A 12,851-nucleotide genomic window follows, 5' to 3' on the forward strand; every position below is an offset into this window, starting at 1 on the left:
GTTTCATTATAAAAATAATATATATTAATATTAAAATCTCAATTTCAATTTTGACTACTTTGTAGAAAATGTGTTGATAGGTGGGATTAGCAAAATCAATGATATTTCACAGTAGTTTAATTTACATATTTTTATCAAGTAAGCCTAATACAAGTGAAACATTTATTTGGTACTTCTCCTTTTATCATTACAGAATGCTGAGGCCTGGAACAATTTATCAACAGCTTATATCAGATTAAAACAGAAGTAAGTACTTCAAAAGGATTAGAAGATACTGCTTCCAAAATAAATAATTGGGATTTCCTTTTCTGACATAGAGTTTTGTATTCTTATGATATCTTTACCTCATATTTTGTAATTCTTATCCTTTCAGTTCTCTCCCAGGTTGGATCATTCATAATGTATTTCATTTTACAGGAAATAGTGTTTCATTAGTTTTATGCAAGTAGCAAGCTCTTGCCCTACACTTTTTTGTTGTTAAAACTATTTAATATATCATAAGTATGACCAACGCAAAACATTCATGTTAAAGTCGCAAACTAATTTGACTTTGAAGTTAAAACGATATATGCTGTGGAATAGCAACTTCTTTGATCATTTGTGTAGTCACTTACAGATCAAGGCTGTGTGTGACTTAGTTTAACCCACTCTCAAAACAGAGAATATCTGTAATAGTGCACTTGAGCATAATTCATTTTGCTAGCAACAAAAAAAAAAAAAGTGGAGGGAGGATTAAAAAAGTGGGGAAAAAAAAAATATATATTTAGCTGTTTTCTTTTGCTCCCTCATCAAAATCAAGCTTTACTCCAGCCAGGCCCTTAAATCAGTCCCACTCAGGGATTGTGCATTTGGGTAAGGCTTAGCAGAGTCTCACAGAACAGACAAATATAAAATGTGTAAGTCTTCTTGAAAAGCATATGCAAACAGTTCGCTGACACCCATGTGAAAGGGGGTTTGTTGGCTTTTTGGGTTTAGTTGCTTTTTAAGAGTCCGCAGGTTTTGCGTATTCTGAATTTCCTCCAAAAAATTAACTGTGATGAAAACAGCCTCTACTCTTCAGTTTGCCAGAAAAAATTCTCTGGGTGTTGAAATCTAGATCTCCTGTTTCTCAGAACAAACTGGTACTCACCCACATCTTTTGAATGAAAGATTGCTGCTTTCCAAGAAAGGATGATGCACTGGAACTACCTACTGTTTCTTGTCTGGATATGAATTGGTTTAACTGTTGCCCTGATAAGGATACTCCAACATTATATGATTTATTAAATAGATAGAGGGTTTGTTTTGAGAACCTAGAGGACTTTATTAACATAGCAACAATGATGATTTGGGGACTAAATTTTTTGGGATGATGGGGGAGGTCATACAGGCTAATCCTGCAGGTGTTGAAGAGCAGTTTCAGAAACAGTTTCTCAAGGTAATTGGGGTTCATCAATTGTAGGCGTGACCCCAGCACGTCCAGGAAGAAGCCAAATTAGCCTAAGTAGAGAGGTGTCAGTCAGCAGCAGGAGGTGTGTCATTTTCACTATTGGCTGAATTCCTTAGCGGCTGCAGCAGAAGCTGGCTCACTCTCAAACCTCACCTGCGCAGGGGGCTGCGTGGGGGGGTCAGCTCCATTTCGTGCCGCTGTGTGATTTTTCAAAGTCTCTATTAGTAATTGCCAGATAGTTGCTAATTTCGTGGTGTCAGTATCGCCTCAGGAGACAAAATCCCACAGCTCATGACCGATTTCTTCCCATCTAAGTTCATAATTGCTACACTTTACTCCTCTGTGTTCTGGTAAGGCTTTCCATGCTGTGAAAACTCAATCTTTGTTCTCATTCTTGGCGGCTCACCTGTTAACCCAGGTGTACAAATCTCAGGTCTGGACCAAAGCAGACTCCTTCGCCAAGCTCCGTCCCCTGCTGCACCTCGTCCTGCAGCACACTCCTCTGCAGCCCATTCCTCTGCAATCACGTCAGTTTTTCTATCACGCTGGGCTCACCAATTGTCGCAATCGGTCGGGATGGACAATGCGACAAACAGCTTGTGTGCACACAAAGCCTTTATTGAAAAGAAAGTGCTAAAGAAAAGTTTCTCTCTTATCACACTGCTTTATACTCTTCTAGTACAGTGTTTACACTGCGTGCCCTGCTTGGATTGGTTTCAAGTGCACTCTCCTCCAATCACCCATTGACCCAGCCTCTCTGTCTCCTCCCAAACAACACGCCTCCTGCTGCTGACTGACTCCTCTCTACTTAGGCTAATTCGGCTTCTTCCGGGGCCTGCCGGGGTCTGCCCACATCTAATCACTTCTTCTTTACTTCCTAAATCGTCTTTATCTGGAAAGGTATTTTCGTTTCCTTTTGATTTTAATTTCAGTAAGCATGGGAAGACAGGTATTGCCGCGGTCATGGCTACAATCAAGTCAGCTGGAGCATCTTCCAGCCTGTCAGAGAGCCATGGCAGATCTCAACTTCCATTGTAACAAAACTCAGAGAGGAAGGAGCAGATTTCTGTTCTTTTCCAATATAATCTGTCAAAATTGGAGTCTGAAATCCCTTATGAAGACTGTTAACAGTGGAGGAGACCAAAGTGTAAGTACACTTACTTGACAGCGTTGCGTATATCAGAAGAGAAAAAGAAAGAGAACGTGGGAAGATCCTGCTTGTGGACTATTCTGCTGTAGCTATGCCAAATGACCTGTTTTCCTTGATAATCTTGCTCTGTCAGTCAGCTTGCTTTGCATGTATTTGGGAACTCTTAAAAATATGGGCTTAGATTGGCAGTTATTTTCATTTTTTCCTGACCCAGCCATTCCAGACTTTTAATGGTCTGATCCACTAGTTAGATATTGCCTTTTCCTGGCTGGGATATTTACACTCTCCTGTACCCTCTTTTGAAACTCAACCAAAATTTCTTTGAGCTGTCTTTCTTTAGAGATAGCATGTTTAGCAACTCAAGCAATAGAGCAAGTGAACTGCAAATTTTGATAACAAGCCATCTTTATATGATCTTTACTGAGAAGAGAATTATTGTCATACTTCCTCAAAGAAGATTTTTACCAGACTGGGAAAACTGAATCAAGTTTTCATTTAAAGGAATTCATTCCTCTGTGTTTTTTCTACATATTGTGAAGGTCCACTTGAGAGTAAACTTCAGTCTGTTAAAGTCCTTAGAACCATATCATTCTGATTCTCTAGCAAAGCTTTTTTAAAGTTTCAAATTTATTGAAACTTTTGGCAGTACATTTAAGGGTTCAAACAGTGGGCACCCAGACCTTTACCAACATATGCTTCAGATTGCATTAAGATTCTTACTCCTCCTGTCTCCTCTCTGGTAGCATTGGTTGTATGTTGTGCAGAAGATCATACCTTTGATAACTGTAGGTCGGCTGCTTTCAGCCCATATTCTTGATTTGGCCAAACTGTCTTATGTTCCTTACCAGGGAATGCCATTACTTCTCTCCTTGAGTAAGGGAATGGTAAAAGAGTTGCCTGCAGTTGATCCATGTGAAACAATAGAGATGATTCCTGACTTGAGAGTGACTTCTTAGGAATTATGCTGTTCCACAACACTTTGTTCCACAACCCTTTCTCCTGCCACTGTGTGATGGTTCCTTGGGCAGCACCTTTGGTGAAGTGCCCTAATAGTGTTTGGCGCCACTCTGACACATTTGTACTGAGCAGCGTAGCGTCAGGAAACAGTACAAGTAAAGCTTCCAGCTGACATAAGGGAAAAATGGTTGAAAATGCTGGGCTTCTGTGCAATGGGTGTACATGTTTTCCACGTACAAATGATTAAAATAAGTCACAGAAAGCTGTTACTGTTAAGTAACCTTCCTTTGTGTGATGAAATGGGTCAATCTCATTCTGCATCTGCCGTGAACTCAGTGATTTTTGTTAAATGTGTGTTACAACTGCAGCACAAGTAAGATTGTTTTCTTGTGGTTTCAGTTAAAATTTCAGAAGAGAAAATATTCACGTGGGTAGCACGATTGTAATGAATTTTTGTCAAACCCTAATTATAAGAGCTAACATAGAAATTACCTAGTTCAGACTCTACAGAGCATACTGTGCTGTGAACTGATAGAAAGTAATTGGCGAGAGAGATTAAGGAAGTATCAGTATTGTCAGTAATGAACAATAACTTTTGCACTGTTTTCTAAACGTAATTTTTTGAATAAGCAGCTTTTTAGTTGATACAAAGCCAACTGTTTGTAGTATAGAAATCTTCTATGTTAAATCTTTTCTGTTCTTTTTTATTGTTGATTAGAATTAAAGCATTTCGAACCCTCCAAGAAGCTCTCAAGTGCAACTATGAGCACTGGCAAATATGGGAAAACTATCTTCTCACCAGTACGGATGTTGGAGAGTTTTCAGAAGCAATTAAAGCTTATCACCGGCTCATGGACTTAAAAGAAAAGTACAAGGATACACAGGTGGGGAAGTTTTCATGTTAAGTCATCCAATATGTTCATTAATTTTTCTTATGAAACAGAGAGATTTCTGCTGATAATGCTATCGGTAATGATAGTACACATACCAATGAAGTTATGTAGGCAAGCCATTTAATTTTTTGAGATCTGGACTGTAAGACAAAGTATTTAAAATAAAAATGGACAAAAAGGAAAACGTTTACATCTAGATTGTGTTAAACTTATGGAAGGACAAATATGAGTCTTTTCAGTTTAAGAGTTATTCTTAAATAAGATACAATGCATAACCTTATCTTTCCATATTGTTCCTGCATGTCTTGATATCAAAAATAATAAATTTAGTTTAAAGAAAGGTAAGTTTTACCCATGCGTTTGAAAATTTCATAAACGAGCATTTGAAAGTGAGTTAAGTTTCATAGATTGAATTCAGTGCAGTCAGAACATTGATTCTTAATAATCAGAAGACAAATAAAGGAGGTATTATATTCATCTTTCAGTATAGTTCGGTTAAGTTTACTTAACTTCAGTGTTTGTGAACGTAAGCTCTGGACAAAATCTGGAGTGCCTACTTTAACAGCTTCAGCTGGGATGTTACCTTGCCTATACCCAGGTCCTGATCCAAGCAGGGTCCTGTACGCTGTGAAAATAGCAAGGTGAATCTGAAAGACAAGCCAAAGAATTCCTTAAGCAGGGTAGTGAAACACCTCCAAAAGCCTTTGCAAAATGATGGATCTGGTTGAAGAGTTTATGAGCTCTTATAGTACGAGGGTAAGAGCGGCTGCTCGTCATTGATCCCCGGAGTGTGGTCCTATTCTTAAAACATAAAATGATTAAAAGCAGCTTTTTTGGATCTTGGGACTTTGAGACCAGTCACGAGGAGAGAGAACAGACAGAATTAATTACGGCTGTGGAAACATCTCATTTGTTGATGGGGAGGGGGTGTTTGTTACTTTTTAATAACAAATTGTATGTGAGTACAATATTTACTGCTATAAAGCCAACCATGCACAGGATACCATTCTGTATGAATAAAGTCTTTTGGGTTTGATATGGCTGAACATGAAAAGGTGTCAAACTCTTTGCATTAAAATATGTCTATGGAGACTAGTCTTACCTGTGGTAAAGATCAGTTTGGCAGCTACAGTTTTGTGGCACTGGTAGGGCCTGTGTGTTTATTCATGGAACATCTTGGAGAAGGTTGGCTTTTTTTAATGATTTTTTTTTTTCAATTGTTATTTTAAATAACATTTTTAGAGGTGTTCTACTGCATTATTTTAATTAGATTGACTGCTGACCAGGAGTAGAACTTTCTACATGTATTTGTCCATTTTAGGTATTTTGAGATGGTACAGACTCCTATTAGTGTGTTTTGACAAATTTTCTGTAGGATATTTTATTAAAATATTTGGGGATATTGCTTGCACTAAATTTCTATTTTTGTTGAATAACTCTTTTTTTCATCTTGTTCTCATACAGCTTTATCATTTTTACAAAAGTATATATAGGCTATGTATCCTACGGTTTTTTGCCTCCTAATTTTAAGTTTGGCTTCTGATAACTAAAGTGCTTTATGGGTTTCATCATAACTTCTAATACAGTTTCCTCAGTTAGAAGGATTTTAGTAGTTGGCCAAGAAAAACCTCAGAGCCTGATTAAAGAATTTCAGAGAGCCTTTAATCAATAATCTTACAAGGAAGAGTATTCCCATAGCAAAACAAAACAAAAAACCCACATAAAACTGAAAGCTTCTGCTGAGACTGTTTACAAAGCTCACCATGAATTTCTGGGCCTCTCCCAGTTACCAACTGGCCTGTTTTAAGTAGAGGTGCTCTTGTGCAATCGTATTTTAACAAAGTAAAATCATGGAACATAAGTGGAAGCATACACTTCCATTTCCTTGCAAAATAATATGATTTTCTCCCAGGTTATATTCAGTATTGTAGTCATTATAGATTTTAATTGATAGACTTCTAAGCTAGATAACATAGTGATGAGAAGGAAGGTAGGTATTTAAAAATCCAGAAAAATAAATGTGCTGGAAGAAGCAAGTTTAGTCTTTTATTCCAGTTCTTTGTGAAAACACAAAGCCAATCACCAAACACTTTTGACATAATCATCGTTGCAGAATACCTCTCGTGAGACTGAATGAATCAATTAAGGGTGTGCAATTGATTATATAATTTGAAATGTCCTTGGTTTGTGTAGCTACGTCAGATTCTTTTGTTTCAGCATAGTATGAAGTCATATTCGTAAATCACTAATTTCTTCTAATAACAGTAAGGCTTTCGTATCTTCATCTGTAATTTCTTTTAAGCCGTTGATATTTTTTTGTGCCAGACTTGAGTGCAGAGTGCAGTTTGGGGAAATTTTGCTTCTAAGCTATTCTAGTTATTTAACGCTGTCATCCTTGTTGCAAAGATTCTGAGATCAGGATATCATGAGGCTTGAAGATGTGTATGTCCAGATTCTGCAGCCAGAATTGAAAAAGAAAAAGCTGAAGGGCTCTTTTTATATGAGCCACAACGCAATAAAAGATTACAGCGAAGGACACGCTTTTCCAAAGTCTCAGTTTCCTAGTATTTCTCTTAAATGTTATAAGCACACTTTCTTACCTTCCTTCCTTCCTTCCCAGTTCTTAAAATTCCTCGAAGTTCTGTATTCCTTTTAATTTTCATGAACCTACGTTGAAATATACAGTGAAAACCTTTAATAAGGATGTTACATAATAAAAAGACAAAGGCTAACTGAATTATCTGTAGTTTCAGCTAGTAGATCGGTCACTAAAAAGGACCCAAGGAGAAAGCCTTACCTGTTATCATAATCGTTTTAGGCTCTGAATTACTAACCTGAGACAGTAAATATACACGTAAGATTTCTGCAAAGTACCACATGTGTGCTTGTGGAGGCAACCAGTCTTTTTTACTTGGAAAGCTGCATTTTTGTGAATAACAGTTATTTTGTGGGTGGAAAAGCTGTTTTGTTTTCAGAAACCAGATCTTCATCCTGTGCTGTAAAAGAATATTGATTCAAAAGTATGGACAAATTCTGCAAATCTGTGTTCTTGAGAATCTAGCAAAGTTTTTCTCTTAGCCCCTCCATCAGATAATCATCCTCATTTCATCAGTTCACATTGCCAGACCGTTTCTAATAAAAGACTGCAAGAGCATGTTCCAAGAGGATTTTGAGGAGCAAGGGTAGGAGTTAGTAATTTCCAGAGCTCTGTTTCTTTTCAGGATATCACTAATGACAATTGTCTTTTATTATAAAGCTTTAATTTGGGAAAGGCATAGGGAGAGCTCACAGACTGCAGATTTGTCATTGTGGATCTGGTGTCTGAGGGCTCTCTTCTTATCTGAGCACTGCCAAGTTTGATTAGTATTCATGAAGCTTCTACAAATGGTTTGACCAAGTGAATTTTTTTGCATGAAAGGAGCCATTTGGAGAATAATTGTGGAATGAGATTAACTCATCACAATCACAGCATTTAAAAATTATTGGGTTTGTTTCTAAGTTTTTGTCACATGGTGGTTTTTGTTCTCTTTTTAGTAAACACACGTTATTCACAAAAGCAAAGGAGGAGAAGGAATGCAGATGGTGTGATGTCATACTAAACACTCTGCACAGTGGTCATATGGAGCCCAGTTCATTAAAAGATGCATTTAAAAAAATAAAAGTTCTGTTACATTGCTAATACTCTCTGATGATTGGCACAATTCACTTGCAATTTGAAATAGCTTTATTTAACAACTAGACACAGCCAAGTAGTGGTAATTATTCATTACTGTTTAATGGACCCTTTAATCCAGCCCTTCACACTAGTTTTAACTGCTGTCGTACTAAACCTTACATGATGAATTACAAAAAAAGAGAGAGATTATTAAGATGAAAGTGTAAGCAAAACCTGAACTCTATGGAATATGGATTTTTCATTTGCTAAATCCTACTGACTCAGGAAATTTTTTTCCGTGTACAAAAAGAATATAATTTGCTGTAAAACTCTTGATAACTGTACGTGGTATTCATGGACTTTGTGTAACAATTTTGTTACTGAGCTATTGATTGAGAAGTCATACATGTATATATGAATCTTCAGGATCAGTTCCTGTTTGTTTTCAAAAGAGAACATAGTTTAATGTTTCTTCTTACACCTCTTTTACTTTTTATTACAATGCTGTAGTAATGGAAATATCAGTGCTTGCTAAGTATTTTTCAAGCAAAACATTATAGAAGACCCGATTCATTTAATGATGTGTTTTAGTCATTTGGATTCCAAATCACGAATATGAATTTCAGAACCTTCAGACTGTTAATGGTTGATCGTATTTTCTATTGTCTTAAGTGAAAATCTGAGCTCTTTACAGAAAAGTAAGGAACAAACAGCCACATTTTATAAGGGCTGTACTGTTATGGTTTGGGAGGGAGGAGGAAGGAGCTGTTTAGCTGCAGTTCAGATACTACTATGATTTCTTAATGATTCTGAAAAGATACCTGGGAGATAATTTTTTTCCTATTTTTTTCTGTTATGAAGATTTATTTTATAACATCAGCCATTTTGATTATTTGGGTTGTTTTGCCAAAGATTTCCTGTATCTTAGAAAACTCAGTATTTAATTCCTGAGATGCATGTTAATTGAGTCATTCTATAGAAGAAAAGTTCTTTTGGGAAAATGACATATCAGAAATAATAAACCGCATTATGTTTTTAAATGTAAATGTAATATATTTTGATACTGTCATTTTTGCATTAATTTTTGCCAGTAAACCTACACCTTAGTTTATGAGGATGTACCCCATCCTACTTTTTCTAGAGTAGCAGTATCTTTGTGTGGTTTGGGGCTATTCACAGATCATCTCGGAAATTGGTTTTATTACTGTCTTGACACTAATATTGTGATTAATGTGATTTCATTCTAAATATTAATATCCAATGGACAAAAAAGTTGCAAAGTTAGGAAGTACCAGCATGAAGGTGTTTGATCACCCCTCACTGGCCTGTCTTGAATGCAAGCCTTATGAGACTCCTGGTTTGCTTTGGTCATTATTTCTTCCCCAGTCTGTGTCTCATGCACTACACCGAACAGGTAGTTCTCCCGTAATAAACCACAGCTTTTCTGGGCTTTATTTTCTTCTAATTCACCCATATAATCCAATGTCTTCATTTACATTTGCTGTTCCTCGTTTTACAGAGAAGGAACTGAGGCACAGCAAAACTTTTTTCTAATTTTTGGTGTCCAGTTTGGGACAGGGAGACTCGTTTTTTTTTCAGGGACACTTAATATTATATAGCGTTTTATACATGCAAAGCCCATCGCCCACTGAGTTCACCAGCAGCTGCATGTGCTCAGCATTTCTGTGGGTCAGATCCCACGTTCTCAAACCAGTGACTCAAAGTACAGCCATTAAATTAGTACTGTAAAAAGTTTGATCAAACTGACTTGACTAGTTTAATTCTCCAGAATTGCATCAAACACAACGTTTCCCAAGGTGGTAATCAGTTGCCTTCCAATTTCCATCTCATCCACTGTACATCTTTCAGTTTCTGCAGGTAGTTAAATAGAGGTCCTGTAAACAACAGTGTCTGCCATTATCCAAATGAACCTAGCTCCGCCTGGTTACTGATTTGTTTATAACCATATTAGAAAGTGAAAATATCTTCAGGATACTGCCACAATTTCCTGTTCCATGCTCTTTCACGCTAGCCTGTCCCAGTAACCCAGATTTCTGTCTTTGCTCTTTGGCCTCTTTATCTTCACCAACCATAGACTCTTATGGCTGAGGTTTAAAATAGCTGGATGTCTCCCCTAACAGTGTATTTCATAGTAAATTCTGTACTTGTCAGTAGAGTACTATATTTGTATGGTACTGAATCATTAATAGAGACCAAATGTCGCAGATGCCATTAAATCTATTGATGTTGATTTGAGCTGAAATGAAAACTCTTTCCTGTTGCTGTAAGGTGCTGGCTATTCTGGTCAGAGCGGTAGTGGATGGTATGGCAGATCGCACTGGAGAGGCAGCGAGTGGATTGAAGGGGAAATTGCAAGAGCTCTTGGGCAGAGTGACTTCACGAGTGACAAATGATGGGGAGATCTGGAGAATTTATGCCCGACTTTATGGAGATGGACAGAATGATAGTAGTGAAGACACTGAAAAGGTAAATGTGCTGAGGTATGCATTTTTACAGATACACAGTTCTGGTGCAAACCTTCTGTTCTCTAACAAACTATAGAGCTATAGTTAAGACATGCTTATGGTTTGCTTTAGCATTTCCATATGCTTGTATTCTGCTTTTGATGTTCCTACAGCACACATTTTTATTATCTAACAGGAGTAAGATGTTTCACATCAGGTTTTGTGGGTTGTTTTTTTTTTTAAATCTGTCTCTTATCAGTATTTCCTTTAAAAACATCCTATCACAGCATGTGCGTGTTGCCTTGGATTTGTATTCTGGAAGGGTTTTTGGCAGCAATCTAATGTCTGTAATCTAATGGCAGTGGGTTTGTTGGGTTTTCTTTAATTAGAATCTTTGATTCTAAGGACAAGATATTGCAGTTTCTAGAAAAAAGTGGATCTTAATGGAATGATCCTGTGGCATCCTGTAAGCAATCTGTATTCTTCTTCACAATCACGAAGCAAAATGCATTTCAGATAGTCTATACCACAGTCAGAGTTCCCAAAGTAAAAGTGTTTTCTTCTTACTTAGCTTAAAATAGAATTAAGTAATGCTGTTTAACTTCTGATGTGTTGAACTGTTGGTTTCTCTTTACGTATCTCTGGTTTTGCTACATTAATGCCATCTCTTGTTCCTATTGCTTCCCAGGTCATTGAGTTGATTGCGTTTACAAAATAACCGCTCTGCGCTGCTAGGAGTGTTTACTGTGTTGTATGCCTGAATGTACCTTGCAGTTGGTATTAAATTTCCAAAATTCCAGTAGCATTGCACCCTCCAAAAATGCTAACGGGTTATCAGATCTTCACTGAAGCTGAAAATACGCGAGGTCAGCGTGCAGTATGTGTTTCCTAGAAGGGGGTATACCTTTCGCCTGGGCAAAAATGTCAGCCTGGAGGATTGCTGTCGCTTGATGTCAAGCATAGTGGGCACATGGTTGGACCTACAAACCGTGGGGTTACACTTAGAATTATTTGGGTCTTGGTCATTGGCTTCCTCCCTCCATATGCTCTGCCCTGTGGAATGCCTTTTTAAGTTATTGCTGATGTCCGTTATACCCCCAATTCCTCCCTTTTTTCCTTTCCTGTTTTTCTTTACAGCTGAACAATAAAAGGGCCTGTTCAGAATTCAGAAATACAGACACTGCAATATCCTGTAATATATCCTCAGATTCTTGCTGGGACATGCAAAGTAGCAAAGGCCCTGTCTATACTATAAATGTAATCATTTCAGAATCTGGTTACATCACTGTATATTTCACTAAGCCAGTTATCAACGTGGTTTCAATTTGCAGAGTAGACAGGACACGCTTATGGTCGAGCTTGCCTTGCAGAATGGAATGAGGTTTATAAATACTTTAAGGTATGGTTATGTGTGCATACAAGTATCCTGGTATAGACATAGATCATGAAAGGGCAAAACATGTGGCCTACAGCCACAGCGTGGAGTAATTTACAGTGTAAAAATTATTTCACAATACACTAGATCATTCCGGTAGATTTTCTGTTACCGTATTATAACATGCAAATGTTAATACCAGTACTTATGGCTTCACTGTCACAAGCAACATTGTGTGTCAGCCAGGTATTAAGTGAATATAACTATCTGTAGAAAAATTCATTACAGTTTTCCACCCATATTTATTATGTAAAAGGTCAATGAATTCTGAAAGAGCATTATTTACTATATTGTGGCATCATAGGACAGAGAGATGGCAACAGATCTATCACAGTGTCATGTACCTCCTTACGGATGTAGGGTTTGACCTTTATTTATTCCATTATGTAATAGTTCATTTAGTGCAGCTTTAATTATATTGAACCATTTTTTTTCTGAACATAGCATTTAAAAGAACAGCCTTGCATGTCTGGCTGTTGTAAGGTGTGGGTTGGTTGTTGATTTCTTTTACTCTTCTGCTCTGCCGCCATATTTGATGTTGTTTTATTCAGAATTTGTTGGGGTTTTTGACTTTTCTGCTCTGCTGCTGTATCTGATGCCATGAATTGCAAGAGTCTACAGTCACAGTTGACAACAGTGCTTTGTAAATTGAATCAAAGTCAGAGTTTACAAGTTAGGAGTGTAAAACTATTGAAGTGTTGAGTTTGTGGGATTTTTTTTTTCTTTAGCTTAGCATATATTTACTCTTACACCTTTATGTATCCAACTTGCCACCTCATTCAGTACTTAATTCTTTCCTATGGTGAATATAGTCCAGTCCTCCCCTTTCCAACCAAAGAATCTTTCCAACCTTCAAGCTTCCTGCTG

At 37.3% G+C, this 12,851-nt stretch overlaps 1 protein-coding gene across 1 annotated transcript in view; it reads left to right on the forward strand.

Annotated features, from left to right (window-relative positions):
• Positions 1-193: 193 nt before the first annotated feature.
• The window catches only part of LOC104497910 (tetratricopeptide repeat protein 27-like), a gene marked incomplete at its 5' end in the record, with an annotated part of 18,595 nt that continues 5,937 nt past the window's right edge, over positions 194-12,851 (forward strand). Inside the window, 3 exons of the mRNA XM_010141215.1 lie at positions 194-246; positions 4,255-4,420; positions 10,374-10,571. Of these exons, the coding sequence (XP_010139517.1) occupies positions 194-246; positions 4,255-4,420; positions 10,374-10,571 (417 nt within the window). The remainder of the gene's footprint in view (positions 247-4,254; positions 4,421-10,373; positions 10,572-12,851) is intronic.

This window comes from Buceros rhinoceros, unplaced genomic scaffold (assembly GCF_000710305.1).
Source record: "Buceros rhinoceros silvestris isolate BGI_N320 unplaced genomic scaffold, ASM71030v1 scaffold26718, whole genome shotgun sequence".
Lineage (NCBI taxonomy): Eukaryota > Metazoa > Chordata > Aves > Bucerotiformes > Bucerotidae > Buceros > Buceros rhinoceros.